At 61.2% G+C, this 27817-nt stretch overlaps 1 protein-coding gene across 3 annotated transcripts in view; it reads right to left on the bottom strand.

Annotated features, from left to right (window-relative positions):
• SLC9A3 (solute carrier family 9 member A3) overlaps positions 1 to 27489 on the bottom strand; it is a 42151-nt gene extending 14662 nt beyond the window's left edge. For 2 of the 3 annotated variants that reach the window (XM_029218243.1, XM_029218242.1), the window contains exons 1-3: positions 27056 to 27489; positions 2181 to 2483; positions 96 to 256 (exon numbers count right to left, since the gene is read on the bottom strand). In XM_029218243.1, coding sequence (XP_029074076.1) covers positions 96 to 256; positions 2181 to 2483; positions 27056 to 27269 — 678 coding nt within the window. In that variant the 5' untranslated portion in view covers positions 27270 to 27489. The remainder of the gene's footprint in view (positions 1 to 95; positions 257 to 2180; positions 2484 to 27055) is intronic. The other variant, XM_029218244.1, reaches the window with a different exon arrangement.
• Positions 27490 to 27817: the final 328 nt, after the last annotated feature.

The raw sequence follows: 27817 nt of genomic DNA on the forward strand, positions 1-27817 counted from the left end.
TAGGAGGCCCTGGAGCAGGACAGCACGGCAGAGGCGCTGGCGGGGCGCGCGCAGAGGCCCCGAGAGGCAGGTGCCTCCCTCCCGCTTGCGCTCACCACGGTGACGGCGTCGTTGAGCAGCGACTCCCCGAACACGATGATGAACAGCACCTCGTTGACGTGCACCTCCTCAAACACGGCCAGGACAGCCACTGGGTCCACGGCGGCGATCAGGCTGCCGAACAGGAGGAAGTCCAGCAGCTCAATGTTCAGGTCTCCTGGAAGACGAGTGGGCCGTTGCGGGAGAGCCCGGGGGGCAGCCTCCCAGGCAGGAGAGCCCGGGGTGGGGGCAGCCTCCCAGGCAGGAGAGCCCGGGGAGTGGGGGGGCAGCGTCCCAGGCAGGAGAGCCCTGGTGGTGGGGGGGGGCAGCCTCCCAGGCAGGAGGGCCCGGGGGGGGTGGGGGCAGCCTCCCAGGTAGGAGAGCCCGGTGCGGGGGGCAGCCTGCCCTCCTCCCTGGCGGGTCAGTCCACCACCCACCAGCCCTGCCAGGAAGGTCCCGGGACTGCACTGTGGGCTCAGGGCCGCCAGGCTGTGTGTTCCAGTACCTCATTTCTGCCACGGCCTTGCCCACCTGCAGGGCCTGTCTATGGCCCAGAGCTTCTGGGTGCTGGGCTGCTGTGCCCAGACGCCCCCCAGGTGACCCTTCCTCGGAGGCGCACCCTGGCCTTGGGCCACACCTCCGAGCCTGGAGCCCGGCCGCCGCTCAGCAGAGACCCACCGCTGCTCTCCAGGCGGCCGGGCCCCGGCTCTGGGTGTCCCCTGGGCGCTGCTCTGCTCCATGACCTTGGCTGACACCCGGCCTTGACCAGCTGTGTCACAAGGGCTGAGCACAGGCCTCAGACAGCTGTGGGCCCTCGAGGAGCAGGAATGCCCGTTCCAAACCCCAAGACCTACCCTTGGGCCCGGGAGCTGGAGGTGGCCCGATGGCCTTAGATTGTCCCAACTGCCTACGGCACCGCCGATGAAAGCAGTCTGATCGCACCCACACGGCCCCTGCGGCTCAGGCGCCTGGGAGGCCTGGCCGGGCATGTGTGGCCTCACGCCAGCCTTCGTGGGCTTCCCGGCCGGGCCTGGGGGTGGTGCCGGACGGCAGCGGGGGCTCGCGGAAGTGCGCACTCCCCACGGGGTGAGGACAGAGTCCCGAGGTGACTCCTCCACACGGGGGACCTTCGGCCCCTGTTTCTTTATAGTCTTGTCACTGCGACTTCAAGGTAGGTCGTGAGCCCCACCATGGGGCTCGGGGGTGCCATGCCCTTCCTTCAGTCAGAGGGCCTGGCCCTGGGTCTGGTTCAGCTGGTGGAAGTGTCTGAGGCCAAGGCTGAGCGTGGACTGGCGCCCGGGGTGCCGACACCCACCTCCAGTGGTCCCCGATGCCAGGAGCTCAAACTGCAGAGCCCGGAGGCAAATAGGGGCGGCCGTAGCCACCCCGGGACGGGCTGCATTTAGGGCTGTGCGATCGGGCACATCTGTGCGAGGCCTCAGGTAAGCCCAGGCCCCACCTGCTCCGGTTTCCCCGGTGGATAATGGCCAGCCCCCAGGTGGGTGGGGTGCACCTCTGAGGTATGCCAGGGCCAAGGTTAGTAACCAGCCGGCAGGAAACACCAGCGGGGGTGGGGGAGCAGCAGATGCCACGGTGACAGAGGAGAAGCTGGTGCGGCTCTTCCCTGCCGGTTTGCGTAGAAATGACACCCAAACCTTCTGCTCAGGTGCAGGTTTACCTGGGCTCCACGATCGTGGGACTCAGATGCCGGCCTCTGCCACAGGGGCCTCCTCCTCTTTCCCTGGCCTCTTGGAGATGGGGGCACTGAGGCTGGGCCCCATCTCCCCGCCAAGGGGGCGGGACAGCAGCTGGGTCATTCCCACTGCGCCACTCACTGCCTGACCTGGTCGGACCAGACTTTACTCCCAAGCGGGACACGTGTTTCGGCCTGGGGCCGGGCGTGGGCTGGCTACTGACGACTTACAAGCCAGGAGGGGCATGCGGCCACCGGTGACATCTCTTGATGACCCCTAAGCTCACCCCCCCCTTAAGGTCTGTGTTCTTCGTCCTGGGCTTTCTTAAACGAGGCTGCCTGGAGCCCGCCCTGAGGACCCCCCAGGACCCTCCATGAGCCCCCCGGCCGGGGGGCGGTGCCCACTCACCCATCAGGCCGCTGCAGAAGACACCGTAGAGGGACAGGCCGGTGGCGGCTGCGTTCCACACAGTGCCGATGACGGCGTACAGCAGGATGGTGCCCAGGTTGCCGAAGAAGAGGCGGTTGGGCATGAAGTAGCCGGCGTCCAGCACGATGGGCGGCAGCAGGTAGAAGAAGAAGACCGTGGGTGTGAGTGAGAAGGAGGCAATGTGGTCGGCCGCCAAGACGATGCCGCCCAGCACCAGGCCCAGCACGATGAGCAGTGCGCTTTCGGGGACGACGCTGGTGACCTTGTGGGACAGGTGGAAGCCTGCGGGGTAGGGGAGGGGTCAGGGGGGCCGGGACCCCACGGGGGGGGGCAATGGGGGGTCTGGCCTGGCACCACAGGACAGACATGAACTTGGGAAACAAGGCCCGACGTCCGGGTCTGTGGCCGCAGAGGAGGCCCTGCCAGTCGCCCTGGCTCCAAGGACACCCTCCTCAGATGTCCCCCTGCCTCCTGCTCAGAGAATGGCCCCCCTCCACAGGGAGCCCCCTGTGATAGGCCAGAGGGGCTGCACGGTGGCTTGGGGACGGAGGCCCGGATTGGTGGGCAGAGTGCAGGGCCCGCAGGCCCCCAGGCCCCACTGACCCCCTCCGACATCATCCCTCGTGCCGTACCTGGTGACCGGGACCCTCACCCTGCTTGAAGCCTAGCTGTGTTTTGATCTTCCGTGGAGGAACCCCATGCCGGCCGTCCCCTCTACTCGGCTCTCCTGGGGTCAGAGTGCCCAGGATGAGAGCCTTGTAAGGCCAGGGCCTCAGGGCTCCCCAGCAGCAATCAGCCCCACCGCGGCAGTCACGCGCTCGGGGGACAGCGGGGCCACAGAGGTCACCCCAGCGACGGCCCCCTCACCTGTCAACCCTGCCAGGACCTCGAAGGAGGCGTGCACTCCAACAGTTGGGGCCATTTCTCCTTTGTTCTATTTTAAGACTCAGGGGAAAATGTGATAAGAATCCTGTGTTAAGTCTGATTTCAAAATAGTTGGAATGTTGACAGAAGAGGCGGGCTTTTCAGCTTGAGCAGTTTGAGAGCTCTCTCCTCACTCACGCAAGCTCTGTTTACGGAGAGGTCTTCTTTTGTATTCTAAGGAGAGCTGTCTCCTGAGATGCAAGGACCCCAGGGCAGCAGGGGGCGGGGCGTCCAGTGGGAGAGGCTGACCCGTCCCAGCTGTCTCAGGGAAGACTTCTTGGGCCGGGTCCCGCGGGTTCTGATCCAGGAGCCCTGCACCCTGTCCCTGGCCTGTGTCCTTGCTGGTAGCCAGGGGACATCTGGGGGTTAGATGCTGGCTCTCAAGGGGGCTCCCTGAGGAAAGAGGGCCCGTGTCACTGCGTCTCGTCCCCCGGGACGGTCCTCTCCGCGTCTGGTTGAGACGCAGCATGACAGGTGCGGGCCCTACTCTGTGGCGCGGGGAGGGTCAGGTTTCAGCCGGTGGAGGTAGAACGGGCACTGCTTCCAGGACCCGAGGACCCGCTGGCGCCCCAGCACCAGCTGCACATTTTGATTTGGGAGCGAGCTTCTTCCTCTGAAAGTTTTCACACGTGGCAGGTGGGGGGTGAGGGCAGCTGCTTCCCCAGGTAGAGGTGCTTCCCCAGGAGCCAGCAGAGGGGTCCCGCCTTTGTGGGGAGACTCAAAGGCCGGGAGGCTGATGCCTCAACGTTTCCACGTGACACAGTTACCAGGCCTCGGTGGCTGCCGCGGGTACGGCAAGGGAGGCCGTGCCTGAGCACGAGCCCCAGCTCCCTGGAAGTCCTCCAGCCCTGCCCTGCCCGTGAGCGTGCGGCATCGGGGTTTGGCAGGCTCACGGTCCCCAGGAGGGGCTCTCTGAGCCCAGCGTCGTCGGAGGGGCCCTGACGTGGGGAAGACGGGTCGGCGCCCCAGAGCCCCATTCTGGCGGCACCTGCTCCCCCCCCCCCCGGCCACCCGGCAAGGACCCGGAGAGACGCGTCTTCCCTTGACGACACACTCCCGCACCCCGGGCTGAGTGACGGTCGGTCGGGGCCGCCCTAGGCTTTGCGAGGAGACCTGGGAGGCCGTGCCCACGCCCCCTCCGCCCCGTGGCTCCTGGCCCCGACGGCCAAGCGCACAGGGCAGCGCAAGAACCCCTGCAGGCCCCAGGATCCCCCCGGACACCAGGATCAGCAGGCCCTGGGCCCAGGAGTCCGCACTGGGCTCTGACGGCCGCTCGGGAGTTGTGCTGGTATAGAAAGGCCTGCGGCTCTCGCCCCTCCTCTGCACCTCCCAGGGGTTCCCTGAAGTCCACAGACGGCGGGCTTGTCCTCTCGTCTCCTTCCCGATGGGCTCGGCAGCCGGGAGCCAAGTTTAGAAAAGCCGCCCAGAGCCGCAGGTGCGTCCCGAGTCCCCTACCTGCTGGACAGTTGTGAGGCTGTGCCTTTCTCTGGGGCATGGGTGGCGTCCGCTCCTGCCCCCCAAACTCCCAGCGAGCCCCGAGCAAACTGCACGGAGGGCCTCCCCCGTGACCCCACCCCGTTCACCAGAGCTGCTGTTCCCCACGAAATGTGTGTCTCCTGCTGTCCTCCTGGCCTGGCCAGGCTCCAGCGGAGGTCACGTCTGGGACGGCCCCTCAACTGCTCCTTCACCCCCCCCGTGCCCGCTGGTCTGGGGGCCCCTGGAGCTGAGGCCAGCACCGCGGGTCATTGGGCCCAGGGCCAGGTGCGGAGCACGAGTGACCGCTGACCCCTAGCGAACCCCCTGCCAAGGCGGCAGAGAGGGGCGGCCCAGGGCTGGCTTCCGGTCCTGGGGCTCGTGTTCAGTCTTTAGCCAAACGTCTCCCCAGATTAGACATTCCCAGTGGACCTCGGATCTCAATCTCCTCTGACAACCGTGGGGCCAGCGGGGCAGGAAGGTGCCGAGGAACCAGGTGGCCCTTAACAACAGCAACAAAACTCGGCCCCTGGGGAACTCGGAGTCCCAACCCCCCACCACATTCCTCTACAGCAGCTGGTTACCAGAACATCTTATTAATTTGGAAAACGGGTGGATGACACACAGGCTGACTTCACACCAGATGCTCTTGCTTGGAAGGAAGCCCTGAAAACCCAGAGAAAATGTGACTTGAACCTTTTACTCATTGAGAAAGAAGTATATACACACACAGTGTGGACGGACGGGCGTGCCGTTCCAACCTCTGTGCACGGCGGGGCCTACTGAGCGCTCACCTGTGTCCCGCACAGATGCCCGTCTCACCTGCCCACGGGGGGTCTGGGGCCGGTGGTCACCTGTCCCTCATCCCAGGCAGGTGGGAGACGGCATCTTAACCTGACTTTCTTATCCCGAGTGAGGTTTGAGCGTCTCTTCCCATTTGGGAGACATTTCTTCCTTTTCTGTGAACCATGCTGCCGCGTCACTGGGTTATCAGCCTTTTCTTACCGACGGGCAGCTCTTCGCGCACCGGCGCAGGTGTATCTTCACTTTCGAAGGTGTGGTCACTTAGCTTCTTGTTCATGTTTTGCTATGTGCAGATGTCTCCTGTTTACGTAAATCTGTTGGTCTTCTGCTCCATGGCTTCTGAGTTTTGTGTTATGCTTTAAAAAGCCCTCCTCTCTCCTATGTTTTCTACTGAAGGTTTGATGTTCAATTTTTTACTTGAATTTCACAAAGAAAATATTTAAAAATAGTCCTGAAACGGAAGGACCTGCCCAACTCCGGAGAGAAAGGCTCCCGAAACCCCGCGAGTCAGCGTGGCCCCTCCAGCCCCTGGGGGTGTCAGGACCCCACCGGAACCCTCCGCCGCAAGGCCCTCGCCCAGACAGTCTCGGCACCCGTCTCCCTTGGGGGCCAGAGGTCGGCACCACCTTCTCACGTCTGCGGGTATCTGCCCGGCTGGGCCCCTAGCCTCCCGCAGACCCGGGAGACGGGCCGGACCAGCCCGGTTTTTACTTTACTCTTCCCATGTGGTCGCCAGTTTGCTTGCTTTTTCTGTCTGGTTGTCAGAAGATGTTTTGTCTTTGAGAGCATCCTCATAGCAAGGGTATATCTTAGCGCTGATTCTCCTCCTTCCTCTGATACGGGGGACGTTGGCTCAGCCTGCATTTCGAGGAGGCATCCCCGTCCCCGCAGCAGCCAGGCCGGCTCCTCGAGGCCATCGCGCTAACTACGCGCGTGCCGCGCGCTCATTGCTCGCAGTCGGTTCCGGGCAGACTGCGGAGGCCCGTGGGGTCCAGCGAGCGCGCCGGGAGGAGGGAGTCAGCGGCTGCCTCCGCCCGCCTGCCACCCACAATCTCTCAGACCTTTTGTCCGGCCGGTGCTTTGCCTCCAAGCCTTCCGTCTGGTTCCTGCTGTCCCGAGCTTATTTCTCAGATCTCACCGTGTTAGTTCTTTTCCAGTTTTCTTAGCTAGGAAAATCCTCTTGACATTTTCAGCACCATTTTCTTGTCTCAATTTGAGCTCCTGTCTTACTGAATCTGTATTCTGACCCTTGTCTGTGATGTAAAGCTCCACGGAGACTTTCCTTCTGTTTCTTGGGTGACGTTTTATTCCAGGGGGTTCCTCCCTCCCTCGCTCCCCAGCTCCTGCTTCCGCGTCAGTCCCTGCCGCCCCGTGTCACGCAGCTCCGTCCGCACCCTCTGCCTCTCAGGCGTGGGGGGAACGGCCTGACGCACACTGGTTGCCTGTGCGGGTCCGCGCGCCTTCCCTTGAGCGAGCGGTCGGGGCGGACGGCGCTGCCCCTCCCCTGTGGTCCGAGGTCGCTGGCGTCAGGTTGGCCCCCGGCTCCTGGTCTGTCTGGTCTGGGGGGAGGGGGAGCGACAGTGTGCAGGGGGCCCCATTCTCCGTCCTCGCCCAGAGCTCCAGGGTCTCTGCTTCATGGGAATTCTTCACGAGCCGTCCTGCCAGCTGGGCCCGGTCAGGCCTGCGGGCGGCTCTCCCGTGACCACCATCAGACGGCAGTCCGCATTGTAATGAGCTAATTAAACTGAAGACTGGATTGATCTTAAATGGCAATCTGTTAGTGGCTCAGCCATTAAGCCCATAATGGGCGTTTTAGGAGTTGGTGGGCCAAGCTCCAGGTGCCTGGGCGTCCATGTGTGCCTGAGGATGCTGTCCACCAGCCGGGAGGGAGGCCACTCCCGGTGGGGCAGGTCCCTGGGGGCCAGACCCTTCCTTCGGCCGCGGACTGTGCATGGTTAGGACAGACAGTCACTCACGTCGCAGCTTCTGCGAGATGGCGGGGATGACGGGGTGGAGGCAGCGGCCAGAGCACGTGCTGGGCCCCTCCTTCCAGCATCCATGGCCCCGGATGGCCGGGTCTTCTGGGGAAGCTGCGAGGACAGTGGAGGGGCTCATCGCCGCCACCCCTTGGCACCCCGGCCCTTGCTGGGGGCACCTGCTGGGGGCCTGCTCGCCAAGAGACCCCAACAGCAGCGCAGGTCCTGATGCCCCCCTCCCAACCTTCGCCTCCTTTGCCTCCAAAGACAGGAGGGCCCGTGAAGCAGTTCGGAGCAGCCACCTCGGTACCTTGGGCCCTGCAGCTCTGGGGCCTCCACGTCCGGCCAACCCAGAGCCTGGGCCACGGACATCGAGGGCCTGTGTCCTGGGGCCGCGCCCCTGGGAAGCAAGTGGCGGGGGCAGCCCTCCCCATCGGGCCCGCATTTGCTGGGAAGCCAACCCTTAGGCTGGGAGGGTGGAGGCCGCCTGAGGCCTCGAGGGACTCCCGCGCCCTATGTGTAAAGGGCCCACTTGGGGCCCAAGTGCAAGTCCGCCACAGGGCCAGAGCCAGGCCGAGACCCACAGGCAGCAGCTTCGCGGGCGACTGGGACCCCACAAGTGTTACAGGTGCCGATGCAGGGAGAGCACGTGACACACACCCGGGACGCGGCAGAGCGCTAACGACCGCAGGAGACAGGACACAGTCTCTGTGGAGCACAAATCCAGGGGCGCCGCGTCGGCAGGGCCCCGAGGAGCCGCATGAGGCCGGGCCGGAGCTGCCTGCCCGCCGGGCCTCCCAACAGGGACTTGCGAGCCCACGGGTCTCTGATCGCCAAGGCCTGGGGAGTCACAGCTAATTAAGCACGGCTGCAGGACGGTAAGAGCAGAGACACGTGTGTTTACTTCTAATTACAAACCCTCGGACTGACGGTAAAGGTCCGGAGGCCCTGCGACCAGCCCGCCATTCTGGAGGGGTCCTGGGCAGGGCGGGCACCGGAAGGTCGCTGCCAATGGCCCTCACGCCCCCTCAGAACGCGGCCGGGAGCCCGGGGCCCAGGGTCAGGCCCTCTGTGGCCACCGCCCCCAGGGACTGCTCGGCCGGGTTCAGCTGAGTCCACGCGATGCAACGGCGCAGTAAATCCCTTGGTTTTACTTTAACACATACGAGCCTTGGTTAAGTCCAGCTCTGCTTCAAAGTCACCAGATGAATGGTGAAACACTTCCAGCAGAAGGATGGGAAGTCACTGGGATGCACAGGGGACCCTCCCCCTGCTCGGGAGGACGAGCGGTCCGGGTGGGACCTGAAATGTCACACACTCAGGGGCAAAGACACACAGACACACCCACGCAGTGGCACGCACAGGGACACAAGACACAGTGACACACACAGGGACACAGAGACACACACAGACACACAGTGACACACAGTGACACACAAAGACACACACAGGGACACAGACACACACGCAGTTCCCAGCGCTGACTCTCCAGCACTCTCTACAGTCACGCCGTGGAGTCCCCGAAGCCCCTCCCAGGGCAGGCACTGGCCCGAGGACCCTCGTCCTGTGCTCAGGGACGTCCACCCAGATGCCATCCCCTGCAGGGCAGGCAGCAACCACACAGCAGGTGTGACTGGTGATGTCACATATAATTATATACATTAATGATAATAATTAACAAGTGCTGTCAAGTGAAGCCATGAGTGAGTGGCCTGGCCCCAGCGCCAGCTGGGTCTGCAGCCGCCAGCCCTGCTCCACCCACAGTGCCCTTCTCCCCAAGAGGCTTTTCCATCCTTCTTCTGTGTCAGCCCGCTCCTGGGTGCTCCACATACAAGGAAGCACACATTTTAAGCTTTTCTTTCTTATGATTTCATGATTGGCTCTGACTTAAAGACTTGGGAGAAGAATTCATGACAATCACACCTCATGGATGGGCACCAGTGGAGTGGCTCCCATTGTCCCAGCAATGGACCCGCTGTCAATAGTTGTCCAGCCAACTGTCCTCTGGGTAATGACCATGAGCTCTGGAAAAAATACCTACAACAAACACAACACTGAAGAGAGAGTAAATGAAGGCAGACACCAGATGGGCTCTACACTTTTCCTTGTTTTTTTATGGCTTTTTTTCAGAGGGCAGGTCCCAGCTGGGGCCATGCAGAGCAGCTAAAACTCAAATAGAAACCTACAGTCTGACTGGATTGAAAAATCAGAGGCTAGAGGTCAGGGCAACCACAGGAGCTGAAAAGAGAGGGGGGAAATCCCAGAAAGGAAAGAGCCTGAGAGGCCAAACCCCAAATTCTGTGCACGAACTCTTGAAATCTCTGGCTGATCCTTGAATTACACACAAGAGAGGCAGGTCCTGAGCTGCCAGCAGAAGCTAAAAATTCAGAGGTTTCAGCTGCTGTCAACCACAGGGAGACACATTTGGAGTTTCAGTCCAGTCCTGGCAAAACCACAGTGCAGCAACAACACCCACCACAAAAATCAATGCTCTCCAGAGGAACATAACAGAATACAGAGTCTCTACAATGTATCAGTCATAGTGTCCTGGAAACAAACCAAAATTACTAGACATATGAAGAAATAGGAAAATGGGATCCATAAATCAGTGGAGACCTCAAGATGATCCAGATGTTGGAATTAGCAGACAAGGACGTAAAAACCGCTATTATAACCATGCTCGAGAATGTAAAGGAGGATATGCTTGTAATGAATTAACAATAGTAAATCTCAGCAGTGGAATACAACAGGATTTGGCAATTTTCTTCTAAAAGAGCCAGATAGTAAATTGTTTAGGCTTGTGGGCTACACATTCTGTTTTTCAGTTACTCAGCTCTGCCACTGTAGCACAAAACAGTCATAACATACATAAACAGATGAACACCACTGTGTTCCAATAAAACTTTATTTACAAAAACTGGTAGCCAGCCCATGGGCGTGGTCTGCTGGCCCTTGAAATAGAAGATATCTAAAAGAACCAAGCTGGAATTCTAGAACTGAAGAATTCAATCACCGAAATAAAAAAGTCAGTGGATAGGCTTAACAGCACATAGAGATGGCAGTAGAAATGATCCAATCTGAAGAACAAAGAAAGATCAACAGTAAACAGAGCCTCAGTGGCCTGTGGGACAATATCAGAAGAAATTGGAGTCCTAGAAGGAGAGGACAGGGCAATGGAGTAGAAAACAATCTGAAGAAGTAATGACCAAAAACGTCCCCAATTTGATGAAAGGTATCAATTTATAGACTTGAGAACTACTTCAGATTAGATGATTTCTATTTCTCTGTCTTCAAGTGAAGCTGAGGGTCCAGGGCAGGTAAGTTTGGGTGCGGGAAGGGCCTAAAAGCTGCAGGTCAGAGGTGAAGTGGGCGCCTGGACTTCGGGGTGAGCTGGGTGGGGTCTGGGGCCAGGCTCTCAGAAGAGGAGAGCCTGAGCCCAAGCAGATCACCACGGCAGAGCCAAGGCACAGATGGTTCACGCTGACGGTGTCAGTTTAATGACACACAGGGCGTGATTGCTGAAGGTAGCTGCTAATCAGGTCACTGAGACCTTACTTCACAAAAGAATTCATTGAACTTGAGCTGTGACAGGCACAGCAGCGAAAACAGCAAAGGCAGGTAGAGGTAAGGTTTCCAAATCAGAATCACACAGATCCCGGCGCCGGCACCACACAAACTCCCTTTCTCTGCGGGAGGTGTAAAAAGGGCCACAGGACGGCATGTGCTCGGTGACTCTGCTTTCACAGAAAGAGGAAGCTGGAGGCTGGTGGCACTGGAGGCTAAACAAACCAGAAAAGGCATTCTTCAAAGTTCTAGCATTTAAGAACATAAAGTTAGTTACATCACAGGGAGCCATCGTGGGGGGAGAAAAGTCTTGACCTCGGTGGAGCTGCTGGTTGGCTGGAGGTTTGGAGACTGACTGCAGTGATCAAATTCACTGAAGTCCACCGGGGCCAGGATGCAGGATGCCCCACTCTGGCGTGGCTTCGGGGAATCTGGAAACAGATTTCCTGCAGAGGAGCAACGTTACATCTCGCTGACCTTTATACCTTCGTGTGAAAAATTTCAGCAAGGCCATTTTCTCTGAGGATGTCTTTTGTGCAGATAAAGTGTGTGGGCAATGTCCCAAGGTGTCATAAACCACGTCTGCCATTCACGTGGCTGCCGGATCACCGCAGCCCCTGCTATCAGGGCGCTCCCAGCACTGGCCCCGAAGCCAGGACTTTGTCACAGGCCGCTGCCCAGACCCAGAGCAGCAGGAAGTGACGGGACTATTGATTTCTGATATGGACACCGTGCTGCAGGGGGCAAAGGGCTCCCGAGGTGGGGAGACCATCAGGGGACCCTGCACGGGCACCGGGTCTTGAGAAAAGCTGGACTGAGCTATGTAAACTGTCCCTGGGGGCGAACAGCACAGCCAACACCCTCACTGGGACTGCTTTGCACCCCCAGGTTCCCATCGTTTGGCCCAAATGCGTGCAGGGGGCTCAGGACCAAGGGCAGGAGCTGCCCCCCACCCCATGCTGGGGCCACCCAGAGGAACAGCACCTGTCAGGGGGGTCAAGAGACAGGGTTTCTGCACATTCGAGGGCTTTCCGTTCTGAGGGACCTGTGTTGCTGGTCACTAGCAAGTTATTATTTTATTCCTTTTAGACTTGGTTTTCTTATCATAAGATGACAGTCTAGACCTTTCTGGGCTGCCGTAAAGATGAAAATCAGATTCCTGCAAGGAAGGTGGATTAAGTGTTTCCTTCCCAAGCCCGGTGGAAACAAAAGGGCAGTGGTGTCATTTATTTTCTTTATTTTTAGATTTTCGGCCAGGCCAGCAGGAAGGGGGGGTGGTCTGAAGACGCTGGCATCCTGGCCTCCCCACTCCTGCAGCCCCCGCGCTCCCTGCTGGGCACCGTGAGGTCGGCCCCCATATGCGCGGACCCAGCCTGATCGGCCACCCTGGGGGTGGGGCGTGGGAGGTCTTGGGCTTGAAAACCAGCGGCCGAGTCATGTAAAACACAAGCAGAGCAAGTGAGGAAACACTGCCGGGAGAGGCAGGTCCACACCGGGAAAAGGAGCTGCATCCTAGGCCAAAGGGTGCAGTCAGTGATTTACGAACTCCTGTTTATACGAGAAAATACGGGAGCGGAAACTAAAAGCTCAGCGGAGGGACCTCCCTGCCGGTCCAGCAGTAAAGAATCCTCCTTCCAAGGCAGGGGACGCGAGTTCTATCCCTGGTCGGGGAACCGAGATCCCACATGCCACGGGGCAGCTAAGCCCGTGTGCCATAACTAATGAGCCTGTGCGCCTCAACTAGAGCCCACGTGCTGCAAACTACGGAGCCCACGCGCTCTGGAACCTGCGCGTCACAACTACAGAGAAGCCTGCGGGCTGCAACAAAGAGCCTGCATGGCGCAACGAAGATCCCGCGTGCCGCAGCTAAGACCTGACGCAGCCAAGAAAAAAAAAAATTAAAAAACCCAACAAAACCCAACGGAGGTGTTGGAAGATGAAGTTAAAGGATCTCTCAGAAGACAGAGGAAAAAGACAGAGACACCAATGCAGGAGAGGACATTCAAGGGTAGAAAGAGGACGACACAGGTTCTCTCAGAAGGAGCTAGAAGAGGGACAGAGGGAGACACACGGACGAAGCAGCCACAAACATGTCCAGATGAAAGGCTTGTGCTTCCAGGGACCAAGCTCGACAGATGAAATGAGATCTGCCTCAAAGCACATCATTACTGGGGAGAGGAGGAGGGAGGAGGGAGGGGAGAGGGGAGGGGGTCCCCAGCATGAATCCAGTAGGTCGTCAGTCTGCTCAGGACGGTCGATGTCACCCTCTCCTGCACAGCCAGTCCGCAGAGGAAGGGGGGGAAAGTCACATTTGATGGAGAAGGAGTCCACCAAAGAGGGGCTCCCCAAGACAGAAGGCACGGGATGCCAGGCGGGGTGCCCCGTGGAGGGCAGAGTGACGGGAGGGCCGGTGCTGTGTGTGGCAGAGGGAAGCCCAGGGACCTGGTGTCTCGGGACAAAGCCGCAGACACGGGCGCTGGAGTGCTGTGTAGCACAGCAGCCCGCAGGGGTCTGGGGCAGGGAGTTACTTAAGTACATAGAAAATGGCACCACCGACCCCAGACAATAGTTAACTTTAGGTAAAACGAACGGTTGTGCAGGAAATGGAACAGTGATCCGTGCTATTCCAGGCCACGTCTCGTGTCGTCATAACAGTGTATGGCACTGAAACCTTGGTGGGAACGTCAGAACTCAGGGAGCAACACGTGGGTGGGGGCAGGTTCCCCACATCTGGGAAGCTCACATCACAGCTCCTTCCCGCCTTGCCCACCTCATGTCTGGTCCCAGCCAAGATAGCCTGAAATGCCCAACACATGGCAGCAAAGCCAGGAGCCACAGGGCGAGCACAGCGGCCTTGCTGGGGGCGGGGCCGCAGGGCAGATGTTGTGTTCCCAGGTGACACGATTATCTGAGTAGAAAACCCCAAAGAATCAAGAGAAAACTCCTGGAGCTAGTAAGCGATGGTAGCAAGCCTGAAGGATATAGATTGTCAGTTGCTTCCTATAAACTAGCAATGAACGTATGGAATTTGAAATTCAGTACACAATACCATTTACATCAGCACCAAAAGAACCCATGCTTAGGTATAAATCTAACAAAATATGTGCTGGGCCTGTATGAGGAGAACTTCTAAACTTGGATGAAAGAAACTGAAAAAGATTTAAATAAATGGAGAGAGAGTCTACGTTCATGGAGAGGAAGACTCAATATGGTCAAGATATCAGTTCCCAACGTAATCCACAGATACAATGCAGCCCCAATAAAAAATCCCAGCAAGTTATTGTAAGTGAATATCAAGAAAGTGATTCTCAAATTAACATGGAGAGGAGGTAAAAGACTCAGAACAGCCAAGGCAACATTGAAGGAGAAGGACCGAGTTGGAGGATGGACGCCACCCGACTCCAGGACTTACTGTGAAGCTACAGTAACCGAGACAGTGCGGTGTCGGGGACGGAATAGACGTATAGATCAACTGACAGAACAGAGCCCAGAAACAGACCCTACAAATGTGGTCACTGACCTTTGACAAGGGAGCAAAGACAACGTAACGGAGCAGCGACAGTCTCTTCAACAAATGGCGCTGGGACAAGTGACGTCCACACAGAAGATGAATCGAGACCTCACGCCCTTCACAAAAATCAACTCAAAATGGATCGGGGACCTGAAAAGCTATGAAACTCCCAGAGGATAAAACAGGAGAAACCTAGATGACCTCAGGACTGGAGATGAGTTTTTAGACACAACACCAAAAGTATGACCTATGAAAGAAAGAACTGATAAGTTGGGGTTCCTTAAAATTAATGAAGTGTCTGTGAAAGCTAAGAGAATGAAAAAAGTCATAGACAGGCATGAAGTATTTGCAAAACACACATCTGATAAAGGATTTGTATCCAAAATATGCAAACAACTCTTAAAACTCAATCAGAAAACAACCCAACTGAAAAATGGGCCCCAAGTCTAAACAGATACCTTACCAAAGAAGAAGTGCAGATGGAAGTTAGGACACGAAGAGACACTCACACCATGCGCTGTTGGAAACACAAACGGAAACAGCACCACTGCTCATCCTCCACAATCATTAAAGTCCAGGCACTGACCACACGAATTGCTGGTGACGACATGGAGCTCCAGGAACCCCAGTGGGGACGCAGAAGGGCGTCGCCGCTCTGGAGGACAGTATAATAGTTTCTTACAAACTCAACACACTCTTACCATGTGATCCAGCAATCATGCTCCTTGGTATTTACACAAATGAGTTAAAAGCTTACGTCCACACAAAACCCTGCACACAGATGTTTATAGCAACTGTATTCGTCACTGTCAAAACTTGGAAGCAGCTAAGGTGTCCTTCAGCCGGTAAACGGATAAACTGTGGTCCATCCAGACAGTGGAACATTCTGCACCAAAAAAGAAGTGAGCCATCAAGCCATGAAAAGACGTGGCGTGGAGGAACATTAGATGCATGTGACTAAGTGAGGGAAGCCCATCTGAAAGGCTGCATCCTGTAGGATTCCAACTCTAGGATATTCTGGGAAAAGGCAAGACCATGGAGACAGTAAAAGCCTCAGTGGGTGGGACTTCCCTGGCAGTCAGGTGGTTAAGACTCCGTGCTTCCAATGCAAGGGACACAGGTTTGATCCCTGGCTGGGGAACTAAGATTCCACAAAATAGAAATAAATAAAAAAGTAGATACATGTCATTAGACATTTGTCCACACTCATAGATTGTATGACACTGATGGAAATTTAATGTAAACCTTGGACTTCAGTTAATAATAATGTATTGATATTGGTTCATCTATTGTAACCAATGATCAGTGCCAGTGCAAAATGTTGACAACAGGGAAACTGTGTGTGTGTGGCGGGGGGAGGGGAATGGGGATGGGAGTACAGGGAACTCTCTGGACTCTCTGCTCAATGATCCTGTAAATTTACAACTAAAAATATTCAGTGTACTAATTTCTAAAAGCCAGCATCTCTGCAGCCATGGTGGGTGCTCCTCTGGAGGGTGGGCCTAGCGCTGGGATGTGGCCTCAGGAGGCCGGGCCAGGGATGGAGGTGACACACTGAGTACGAGAAGGCGGGCCGGGCGGGCTGGGAAACACGCCTGCTTGTCACCCAGAGGGAGAACCCGGTGCCGTCAGCCTGCAACTTCCCGCCAGCGTCAACCATCTGTCCTGATTCTACTGCGCCAACACGACGGGAAGGCTCCCCCAGAACTTTTACAAACAAAAGCCCCACTTTTTACTGCAAAGGGTGTTGTTGCCATCCACAGGGAGGGGTCCCACGGACCATCAGAGTGAGGTCCGGGACCCGGGACGCCAGCCCGGGAGGGGGCCTGCCCACCGGGGGGTGTGCGGCGGGGCGCCAAGGAGGGCAGGTGGTGAGGGAGGCGTGCGCGAGCGTGGGTGTGCGCGAGCGTGGGTGTGCGCGAGCAGGGATGGCACCAGCTTCAGACACCAGCTCTGGCGGCCCCGGCGACGACGGCAAAGCCAGCAACGTGCCGGACCCGCGGTCCAGCGCCGGTCAGCCCTGGTGCATGGCAGTCTCAGACCTTCGAGTCTGCGGCACAAGGCGCTTCGCCGAGATCCGGGAGCTCCGTTCACACGCGACTCGGGGCGAGAGGACCTCCCCGGGGAGAAGTCCCTCCCGGGGCGCCGCGGCCTCGCTGCCAGGACCAGCGTCCTCTCCTCACCCCTGCGGGCCTCTCCCTGCTCCGAAGGAGGGGCCCCGACGACCACCCGACGTAGGGTCCTCGGAGCCCGGGGGCTCCACGGGAGGCGAGAGCCGAGGCTGCGAGCCCTGCGCCCCGCCCCTGCGCACACCCCGTGGGCCCCCGATGGGTGGGCCCAGGCCAGGCTGCCGGGAGGAGGTGCACATGAGTGCACGGCTGCGAAGCAGAGGACCTTGCTCCCGGACAGCGGACGATTTGTCTTGTTTAACTTTAACTTCCCACAGTCAGGCCGTGGGGCCTGCGCGGGTCAGGCTGAGCACAGCTAAGTGCGGGCCCCGGGGCTCCTGCAGGTGGGGGTGGGCGGGGATGCGGTGGTCCCACGCGCTCCGGGCGGCCTGTCCTCAGAGGCGGCCGCCGCGGGCGCGGGGTTGGGGCCAGGCCTCCTCTGAGGACAGGCCGTCCGGGCAGCCGGCCTCCTTCCCGCTCCTCTCCTGGCCGCCTCGGGCCCCCCTCCCCCGAGATCCCGTGGCTACGGGCCACAAGCACGGCTCAGGACGGCAGTGACTTGCAGCTGGTGGCTTGGGAGGGCGCTCACTTCACCTGCCTTCCAGACATGTTCAGCTCATTAACACTGAAAGGAATCTCTCCAGATCATGAGCAATCCAGGATCGTAAATGGAAAGCCCGCCGGAGCTGCTGCTCTCGTGCCAGTTCCCTGGGTGCCCTTGAGGGCCAGGTGGGGGTCTGCGGGGGCTGCAGAGACAAATTCCCCTGGTCTCTGGCCCCCGCACCAGCTGGAAGAGGCCGGGGGGACGGGCATGTTGGGAAGAGGGTCCCAGAGCACTGGGCCCGGGGAGGCAGTCGGGTTGGACTGATTCCCCCGGTCTGGCGAAAGGAGCCTGTCCTCGCCCCTGGGCGGCCGGCCACGTGTGCTCACCCTGCATCTGCCAGGCCTCCCTGGGGTGCCCTGGCAGAAGGCAGAGGGGGTGCTGGGCCAGGATGTGCTCCCCTAAGACCCCCGAGGCAGGCCGTGCACAGGGCTTGGGGCTGAGGGCGCCCTTGACATTGGAACGTTCTTGGTCCTAGCAAGTTAATGAGTAAAGGATTTTGACAACAGACGCCGCATTCTCCATCCAGGGCCTTCTCAGAAGCTTAAAACTGCCCTCCTTTTGTAGGAAGGTAGGCTGTATGGGGTTGGAGGGAACGAGCGGGGGAGGGCTGGACCCTCACAGCCTGCACGTGGGTGTGTGCCCACAGGCCCCACCTCACACACTCACCCCTGAGCCCTGCTCTGTTCGCTAATTATATTGCTAAATGGCGGTCACATGATCCCCCCTCCCAAATCCTAGCGACACTGTACTGGAGACCCCAGCACCGAAAGGGTCACCTAACAGCCGGGGTTTGAGGTGCACCTGCCTGGGGCCGACACCAGGTCACAGGGAGGTCACTCCTGGCCAGCTCCATGCAACACCCTCTCCAGCTGGGAACTCACTGGGTAAAAGCCAGCACCTTGCCGAGTCCACAAAATCATTCCCATCCCAGGACAGGTGGGAACTGGGAGGCTGCAGGCAACAGGTGTGGGGGGGGGCAGGACTGCCCAGTCCCCTCCTTACCCGGCATAAAAGGACACTGGCCCCTGCCCTTGCTGGTGCCACGAGGTCCTGGCTCCCACCGTCCACCTCAGACTTAGTGTCTGTAGTTATCGTGTGACTGTCTTGGCATTTTCATTTTCATTCAACTATTGTTCGTTGACCTCTTATTAAGGCCGGGTGCTGTGCAGGGTAACTACAGTGTTCACAGAATGTCTGCCAGGCACCCTCTAAGCACCTGTTGAAGTCTGCACCTGAGGGAGGTGCTGAACCTGGCCGTGTCCCTGCTGAGGAGGCTGAGGTGTCAGAGGGGACAGCAGCTTGCCCATAGCAAGGCCATCACAAGTCCTCTTAGATGCAGTAGCAGACCAGGCAGGTGCAAGAGTGTGGGGGGGCCCTGGGGAGTCCTCAAATTCTGTGAGGTTGCAGGCAGCCTCCAGGAGCCTAGCCGGGTGGCACCTGCTCAGGACAGCGACCATCTGCTTCCGCCTGCTGCCCACCCTGGAGACCCACAAGCTTAGGGTTAGGGTTAGGGTTAGGGTTAGGGTTAGGGTTGGGTTAGGGTTAGGGTTCGGGTTCGGGTTCGGGTTCGGGTTCGGGTTGGGTTAGGGTTAGGGTTAGGGTTAGGGTTAGGGTAGGGTTAGGGGTAGGGGTAGGGGTAGGGGTAGGGGTAGGGTTAGGGTTAGCAGTCACACGTGGAGGTGCCCTCGCACATTCTGCTCGGTTACTGAGTCACTGCCGGTGCTGCGTGGGGGTGACACTGCCTCCCGGAGAGCCTGGCCTCCGAACTGGCCTGTGCAAAGTAGCAGGAGGGAGGCCGTACCCCTCCCACCGCCGCCCCCAGGCCTGCTCTGGGGCCCTGCCCTGGGGGTGCCTGGCGGCTTCTGCAGCAGAAAGGTCTCTGTGACCCCAGGATACAGCTGTCGGGGGGCCAAGCCTCCTCCACCACCGGCAGGCTCTTCCCAGCACGCCCCTGGGAGCCCGGCTTCTCCTGCTGGAATGGGGCCCGGGGGTCTCCTCACGGCCCCGTGTGCTCCCGCTGGCTGTGTGGGGTGAGGACAACGTGAGCACGACCAGAGCCCCAGGCCTGTCTCACCCACTCCTCACAGACCCTGCTAGGGAGAGGGTGACCCAGAGGCACATGAGGGGACCTCAGGTCCTCAGGCCCCCAGCATCCACGGCCACTTGGGGACTAGATCTTAGTGCCACAGGTGAAACCCTCAACCCACGGGCACCAGCACACACATGCAGGCGCGAAGGCCTCTGGGCGGCCCTGCCTCGATGGGTCCACAGCGAGCAGCAGGCAGGGGGGCGCTGCACGAGCACCCAGCGCGTGCGGGCCATGTTCCAAGGAAAGCAGGCTGGGAGGCTGCAGGCCCGTGTTCGCTGTGCCCCCGCGTCTAGGGCCCGCTACACCTGAGCAGAAACAGAGCCCCGTGAGCTGGTGGTTCCCACCCTTTGTGTGGTTCCAAGAGCTGTGAGAAGCAGCCGCTTCCAGCTCTCACGCTGGGCCTTTCCCAGCTGAGAACTCAAGGCCAGTTGGACTTTGGCAAGAGAGCTAAGCAGGTGGTGAGCTCACTGGAAACCTCCTGGCATGCCCGGGAGGAAGCGGAGCCTGGCCCTCGCCCTCCAGCCCGCGGCCTCCTCCGCGAGCGCAGGGTGGGCCCTAGAGGATCCTGGTCTGCCCCCGGCCCTGGAGGCTGGAGGTCCAGGCTCACGGGACGCCCCGCTGAGCCGACAGCTGGCCACCCCGCCAGGGCCACATCTGCGCCAGAAGCAGAGGGTTCAACCAGGGGCCTGGGATGACTCAGCTCAACACCCCCCCCCCCCCCCCGAGTCCACAGCCTCCAGCCTGTCCCACCTCTCCACCGTCCGGCCCTGACCACCCCCCACCGTAGCTGCGGCGGCCCTGACGCCTTCCCACCCGCCAGCGCTGGGGCCCCGGGGCTGGCGTCTCCGCCCGGCCCTGCCTCCGCCAGCCCGTCTTCCTCTGCCGGCCCCTCCCTTTGCAGCCCATCTCGACTGCCCCGCAGAGGGGAAGCCCGCACCCTGGCCACCACCTGAGCCCTCAGCCTGGACTCTGAACCCCGGTGTCCAGCAAACCCTGGGGCCTCTCCATTCATTCTAGAACCGATGAGCGAACGCTCAGCTCACAGAAGTGGACCTGAGGTGCGGCCAGCTCCAAGGAAAGACCCCATGACCTCAAGGTGCTGCCCAGTGCCTTGCAGTGGGACCTCAGCCCTGACAGGTGGGTCAGGCCTGGCAGAGCCGGGGTCCTGGCAGAGGCGAGGCAGCACCAGGCCCCTCCCTGTCCTGGGACACCGGGGGCGCAGAGGCTGGAGCAGCATGGCCTGGCTGGGCCCTTAGTGCTCAGACACCTCGTTCAGAGTCTCCGGAAGGCAGACCTGGCTCTCCCTTCCAATCCTTGAGCAGGTACGCACCATTTTTCCGGCTTGTCTGTTCTGAACATGCTTATGGGGAGAATCTTACAAAATCAGAGGGATTTTGCAAACATTACACACCACCACGGGGCAGCTCAGCTCAGGGGGTGATGGGTCCGACCCACCCTCATCTCTCCCTTGGGGTCCTGTCCCTCCCGGAGGGGTCAAGGGTGCTCGGCCCAGAAGCCTCCAAGGCCCCACTTCGCTGGGACGCATGTGGCTGGTGGACCCGCTGGCCCCTCACCTGCCACCCCTCTCCTGGGGGGCTTCCTCAGCTGCCCCACAAACATGCCCCCATACGGCCACCTCAGGGCCTCTGCAGGGCCGTCTGGACCCTGGAAACGTCCCCCTAACCCTCAGGGCTCGTTCCTCCCCACCTGCGTTATTCCCTTCTTTCCCTGTTCCGTCAGGACTCGACACATGCACCCTGCGGCTGAACTCGCCTGCTCCGGGGGGTGTGACACACCCCGAGGGAGGTCTGGGTCTGTTTCATGGGAAGCCGTGTCCTCGTGGCCTGCAGCAGTGCCAGACACGTGGCAGCATTAAGGTTTGTAAGATGAATGTTAAACTAGCACTCGGAGCTGTTGTGGCCGCTAAAAATCAAGCATTTTGGCTGCACTAATAGAATAAATCAAACGTTCGAGCCCAGATGTCGTCCTGGGCCGGGGATACTGCGCGGCTGGGGCCCGAGTCCGGGCTCCGCCCAGAGGGCGTGCAGGCGTCCGTCTGCAGCCTGCGAGCGGGGACCCGCGGGCCTGTTCTGCCCTGTCTTGCTCCAGGAGGCAGGACTGGGTGTGAACTGACCAACTCAGCTCGTCAGGGAGCTGCTTCAGGCCGGGCCTCGCGCGGGCGAGCGCTCCCCGCCTCAGACCTACAGCCCACGGTGCTCCAAGCTGATGCGGCCTTGCCCTCAGCCTGCGGCGGTCACCGGGTGTGCCTGTGTGGCAATTCTGGTCGAGAATCTGGCTAAGGAGCTTAGCATCTCGAGGGTCTGGACGAAGCTCACACCACCGTGGAGTGTCCGCTCCCTCACCCACTCACACGCCTGTCCAGCCACCCGTCCAGCACGCGTCCGGCCGAGCACACGCGTCCGCACACATACCTGCAGGAGCGCTGCCGGGGCAGGCCGGCCTCCAGGCGCTGGGGACACGCGGGAACGAACAGACACAGCCCCCGCCTCTGCAGAGCTGACCTGGTTGAGCCCAGACCCCAGTGTTGAGGGGGCGACCTCAAAACCCCAGTGGGCTGGAGGGTTCTGAGCTCAGAAGAGGAGGGGGCAGAGATGTTGGTGGGTGGGGCTCCTGGCCTGGCCGCAGGGGGGACGGGGGGTAGCGGCCGGGCTTCAGCTGGAACCCAGGGAAGCGGCAGGGCCATAGCCTCGCACCCACGGGGCCTTGCTGCTCCCGTGCCCGGCGCTCCCTGGGCCTCTGCCACCCCGCCAGTCCCCTGCCCATCCCCCCCACTAATACTGTGCCTCCCCCATCCCCACCCGGCCCACAGGCCCCTGGAGCTCAACTCCCCCAGTCTGATGGGCTCTGTAGGCAGGGCTGGGTGGGGACGGCCTCTGCAGGCACCTGGGTTCTGCCAGCGCCCCTCTTCCCCCTGCCCTGGGCAGACGGAGGAGACAGACTTCACAGTATGAAGAAGGGATGGTGAAGGGGCAGGAGACACCGAGCAAGGTCAGGAAGGAGGCCGGGGGCTGGCTGGGAGCGAAGGTGCAGGCGGGGGTTGGGCACAAAGCCACCCCAGTGGAGCGGACCTCACGCCAGGAAAGCACCCAGGCGCCTCCAAGGTTTCCTGGTGCAGGAGACGGGGCCCCAGCTGTGCCCACCTCAGCCCAGGGAGGTCACCACCCACTCTGGGCTCCAGCACAGAGAGGGCTGGAGGAGTCCCTTCTCAGAGGGAAGGCAGGAGGCGTGGAGGGAGCCCGGGACCACCAGCCCTGACCTGCTCCACCGCACACTGAGCCTCCTGCCCCACTCTGCCACACGCTCCTGGGAAAACTTGCTGTCAAAAGGGACTCAGACGCTGGGAAGAAATAAACGTGAGGCCGATCAGGCACCAGACTGGGAGAGCCCAGCGGCAGGTGTCAGTGACCTTTGGGACTTGCAGTCCTGGGAACACTGCTGTGATTCTCTTGGACCGCGGGAGTGGGCTGGATGGGAAAATCCCTGGAGAGTTCCTTCTGCCAAGCAGGCAGGACTGGGGCTATCAGCACTTCCCAACCTTTGCCCCTCTTCCTCAGGATACTCCACAAAGGTACCTTAGCTCCAAATGCAGGGGATTGTTTGACAGCCCGTGGCTAATTCTCCCATGGGCAGTTCCTGACAAATGAGACTTTACACTTTCAGCACAGAATGTCCCTCCCATAGACACTCTTGGGAGAGGCCTTGGTTCCAAGACCTTGGATGATGGGTCTTGACTCCATCTGTCCTGCCAGGCTTGGGGTCCACTAGGGCCCACTGATTCGTCTACTCCTGGGAGGATGGGGTCCACCGAAGACTCCTGCTGCTCACGCTGCGGTGTAAGGGAAATTTGGTGGGAACAGGGAGGAGAGCATGGTGGAGGGCGCCGGGGAGCCCACAGGAAAGAGGGACAGAGGTTGGGTGCAGTGATGGGGGTTCTGGTCTTAGGACCAGAGCACACGGAGCGAAAACCACAAGCTTCTGGTGTCAACCCAAGGAGGTAAATATTGTCCACCACTCCCCGACAGCCTGGGAGCACAACCCAGGGCAGACACCCAGCGCCCGAAGGCTGAACTTCAGAGAAATCCACCGACATGGCAGGTGCTCTGGACAGAAGCCATGGGTGTCCCAGCACCCGGGGGCTGTGCCCCTCCCCTGGCAAGGGCTGGGGCTGGACCAGAGGAGAAGCCACAGGGAAGGCGCTTTGCAAGTGACGGGAATCGGGGTCTAGGGGCCTGGAGAGCAGAGTCTGACCTGATAAGGCAGCGGCTGACACGTCCAGCCGAACAGAGCGGGACCCCAAGGCTGAGCTCCAGCTGGAGCACAGGTGGGAAAAGGGACCTGCGTCTCCAGGAGCCAAGGTGCTGCAGTCTCGGAGGGGCAGAGCGGGTAAAGTGTGCAGATAGGGTCGCACGCGTGACCCTAAAGGCCCTGGCTACTCCTCAGGGTGCCCGGGGGACCACGTCCGGCTTCTGCTGGTTAGGAAAGACACACCGTGCCCCCCGCCGGGGTCTCTTCCTCCAAGACTGGGTGAAGAGGGAGGGGGTGACCAAGCACGGAACAGAAGCACTCACAAAACCCTGGGGGCCATGGGGGAGAGGCCGAGGATCTCAGAGGACCACGGCTGCTGGCCACGCCTGGGCCAGCGCCACCCACCCCAGCTGCTCCCTTCTCTGGATCCAGGGGGACCCACGGGCTCCGGGCTCTTCCCGAAGTGTTCCTGCCAGGGTGTGGGGGCAGCCCCCTGCCTCCTTGGGGGTGGGATCTGGGGGGGGGGCGCCCTCTTAGAGAGAGAGGAGACGGAGAGGGAGAGGAGAAACAGCAGAGACGGCGAGTTCCGCCTGCCCCTCTGGCTCCGCAGCTCAGAAGCCAAGTCACCGCTCCCAGCAGCTCCGGCCAGGAGTGAGCGGAGCCCTCAACCCACCGGCTCGGCGCCAGAGCACGACACACGGGGTCTCCCTGGCGGCCTCCAGGAGCACCTACCCTGGTCACCCGCCACCTCCAGGCTGTCTCCCGAAGCTGCCTGGATCCCCAGCCTCAGGTGGGCCCCGCCCACTGCTGCCACAGCTTCGCCATCGCACGCGGCCGAAGCGCGCCCACCCAGCCCACTAGACGTTGGCCCCAGAGGAGGCCAGAGGAGGTGGGACAGGCTGAGGGAGAGGGAGTCCAACCTGGTCCAAGGCCCAGACTGATCCTGGTGTGAGTGGCTGCTGACTCGAGGCCCCCTGGGGAGCACACGTCCCACCCCGGCCCGGGCTTTCCCCATACACCCAGGGGCAGACAGCCCCCAGTGCAGGAGAGTCCTCAACCTCGGCCCTGCAGGCCCAGCCGGGAGCTGTGGGCCAGCTCCCTCCCTGGCTTCATCCCCTTCTGCATTTCCTAAAGATGAGACAGCAGGTAGGGACGGCAGGCCCAAATGCGTCTGCGAATAGGGACCTGGGGCCTCAGGCGTCTGCGAGCTCAGCAGCCACCCCTGTTCCTCTTCTCCGTCAGGTGCGGGGGGGGGGGATGTCTGTGCAGAGACACCTGCTGGGCTAGAGGCGGGGTCACGTGAAGCCCATGCTGAGCCACCCGGAGAGCCTTGGGGACCTGGGCAGGGTCAGTGCAGTGGGTTCCAGAGGACAGGGGCATGGCTGGGAGGGTCTGGGCCTGGGGAGGGTCCCAGCTTGCTTTCTAAGATGGGAGAACAGAGTCCCTCTGTGCAGCCTGTTCACGGGCGAGACCCTCTGCCGTCACAGCAGGACCCTCCAAGTGCAGGACAGCGTGGGCAGCGTCGGGGTCAGGCCTGGCCCGGGGCAGGGCACTCCCAGGCCAGCTAGGCCGGCCCCATGGGTCTTCTCTCCGGGGTCCTGTTCATGTTCCCTTACAGCCCCCCACCGAGCCTCTACCCAAGCTGCCCCCCTTCCCCCTCGGATGGGGCCAGCAGCCCCAGGGGAGGCGGAGCTACTGAAGTGGCCGCAGACAAACACATTCTGGGCCCGCCCTGCCCACGAGAGGCGGAGCTGGTGGGAGCAGGGCCCCCCCCCCCAAGAAGGTCCCCTCTGGAGGAGCTGAGCGCTTAGGAGACCCCGGGGCAGGCTCTTCCTGGGTGAATAACAGACACTGGACCTCCAGGTGCAGGACCTGGGGCTGGGCTTGCACAGGAAGCACACGTTCGCTCTACACGACAGGGGGGCTCCAGGTCCCAGGTGGGGACCCCCGGAGTGTCATGGGTCCACCCTGCACGTATCTGTGGTTTCACAGAAGAGAGAAGGGGGCTGAGGAGGAGACCCCCGCTCTGCCCCAGAAACTGGTCAGCTCCCAGGGGAGCCTCAGGACGGGGTGCTGCTCCTAGAGCCCCAGGGTGAGGCTGGACCTGCCCCGTAAGTGGCCAGTAGAAAGTGGCCAGTGTTGGCAAGTCCCCTGCGGCAGAGACACCCAGAGGACACACAGCACGTGAGACCGCCTCTCGGTGCCGACATTTCACTCCTGACGTCACAATCCCCCACAAAAAAGCCAAGGAGTGGAGGGCAGCTTGGGCACAGGGACTGGGCAGCAGGGCCAAGGAACTAAACACACACCGGAGGAGAAAGGGGGAGGCAGAGGGGCCGGAGAGCTTTGAAAGAAACAGAACAAAACGAGAGACTTAAAGGGAGGTCGCTGGCACGGCAGGACACATGGCAGAGGCAGGGCTGAAGGAGAAACGGGCTGTAACCAGCCGCCGAGGAACACCGGGAGCCCCCAAAGCCAGGTCCAAAGTCCTCTGACCGCCTCTCCCCAGAGCCTGCCCCTCCTGGCCCCGCTGAGGAGGCCAGCACCCCCGGCCCATCCCCATTCCAAAACCTCTGCGGACCCATCCCCATCCGGCTGCTCTGTGGTGAAGCGGGAGTCCTCAGACCCCCTCACAGGGTTTCCCCCGCTCCACCTACTAATTACACCTGCCCTCACATCTCCGCCACCTCACGGAAGACCCTCCCTGGTGTTGATCAACACGTTGAAGCTTTGGTCCTCAGAGGCTCTTAAGAAAGCTGACCTTCCTGTCACCTTGCCCGGGAGTTACCTGCAGTTCCCACTTTGCTGGCTCAGTGGAGCCAGTCAGGAGGAGAGAAATCTGACAGACCAGGATTTTGAAGAGAGAAACACCGTCAGTGGAAAACTTGCTCCTATAAATAGGACGGTACCGGCTTTCATCTTGGTGACACCATTTTTCTTTCTGCACTGGGGACGGAGTGCTCCGGCGCTTGAAGGCAAGGACATTCCCTCTCTCCTGCACTAACAGCCCCGACAAGCCCGACGGACAGAAAACCTGGCTGCGGGAGCCCCAGCGCGGAGCAGTCCGCGACGTCTGCTGGCCTGGATGGGGCAGAGGGAGTGCCGACCGCGGAGACCCGGGGACGCGGGGACTCAGGAGGCTGCGCCCGCCCGGCCGGGACCGGGTAACCCTCGGCCACGAGCACTGCCACTCCGGGCCCGGCCAGGCTCGCAGTCCCCGAGCCTCGCCCTGAGCGACCCAAGGGCCGAATCCCCGGGGCTGGCCGCGGCGCTCCCCGACGGGACCGCCGGGCAACCGACCTTGGACGCGCCCCTTCCACAGGGAAGACCACGGACCCGGCGGAGCGCGTGAAGAAGGCGGCGCAGGCAGCCGGCTCTGTCCGCCGGGGGCGGGGGCGCAGGAAGGGACCCGCAGACCCAGCGGGTGGGGGGGCGGGGAAGCCGCGGCGCGCCGACGGAGCCCGGGCCGGCTTACCGATCTTGGCCAAGCTGGCCACGAGGATCCAGAGCGCGATGATGTACGGGTCCTGGACGTGGTGCCATTTGAAGGTGACCACCTGGAAGCCCTGGCTCTCCCCGTGCGCGCCGTCAGGCATCTCCTCGACGCCCTGCGCCCGCGGCAGCTCGCCCAGCGCCAGCAGCGCCAGCAGCAGCCCCCATCCGGGGCCCGGGGCCCCGCGCCCTGACATCGCCGCCACCGCTCAGCGCCCTGTCCAGATGCTCCGGTCGCGAGAGCCCTGCTGCGCTCTGCGGGACGTGCCGCGCCGGGGCCGCCGGACCAGCGGGGCCGGCGGGACTCGCGCTGGGCGGCGCGGAGCTGAGTGCGCTCTGGGTGAGGGCTGCTGTCCTGGTCCCCGCCCGCCTGGGTGGCCTTTAATCCGACGCCCCCTCCCTCCCCGGGGCGGAGCCTTCCCGCCCTCGCCGCGCACACGAGAGCGCAGCCGGAGTCGCCTGCTCTCGGCCCGCCCGCCGGCTTGCGGCGCACGCCCGCCAGGCCGCCAGACCTCGCCTCCCACCCCCGCGCCCCGGGAGCCTCATTTTCCACCCACGCCGGCCTGCCCCCTCCCCGCCCCGCGCGCTCTGCGTCCCGCCCTCTCTGGCGCCCGGGGCTGGAGGGCGCAGGCCCGGGCGACCGCCTCCCTTGGGGGCGGAGGGCAGCGCCGGGGTCCCTGCGGTCTCAGCTGCCGGGTGTGGGCGTCGGTGCCTCGGGCGCCCCTTGGCTCCAGTCCTGAGTTGC

This window comes from Monodon monoceros, unplaced genomic scaffold (genome assembly GCF_005190385.1).
Source record: "Monodon monoceros isolate NGI ecotype Baffin Bay Population unplaced genomic scaffold, NGI_Narwhal_1 Super_Scaffold_12, whole genome shotgun sequence".
In the NCBI taxonomy this organism is placed as follows: Eukaryota; Metazoa; Chordata; class Mammalia; order Artiodactyla; family Monodontidae; genus Monodon; species Monodon monoceros.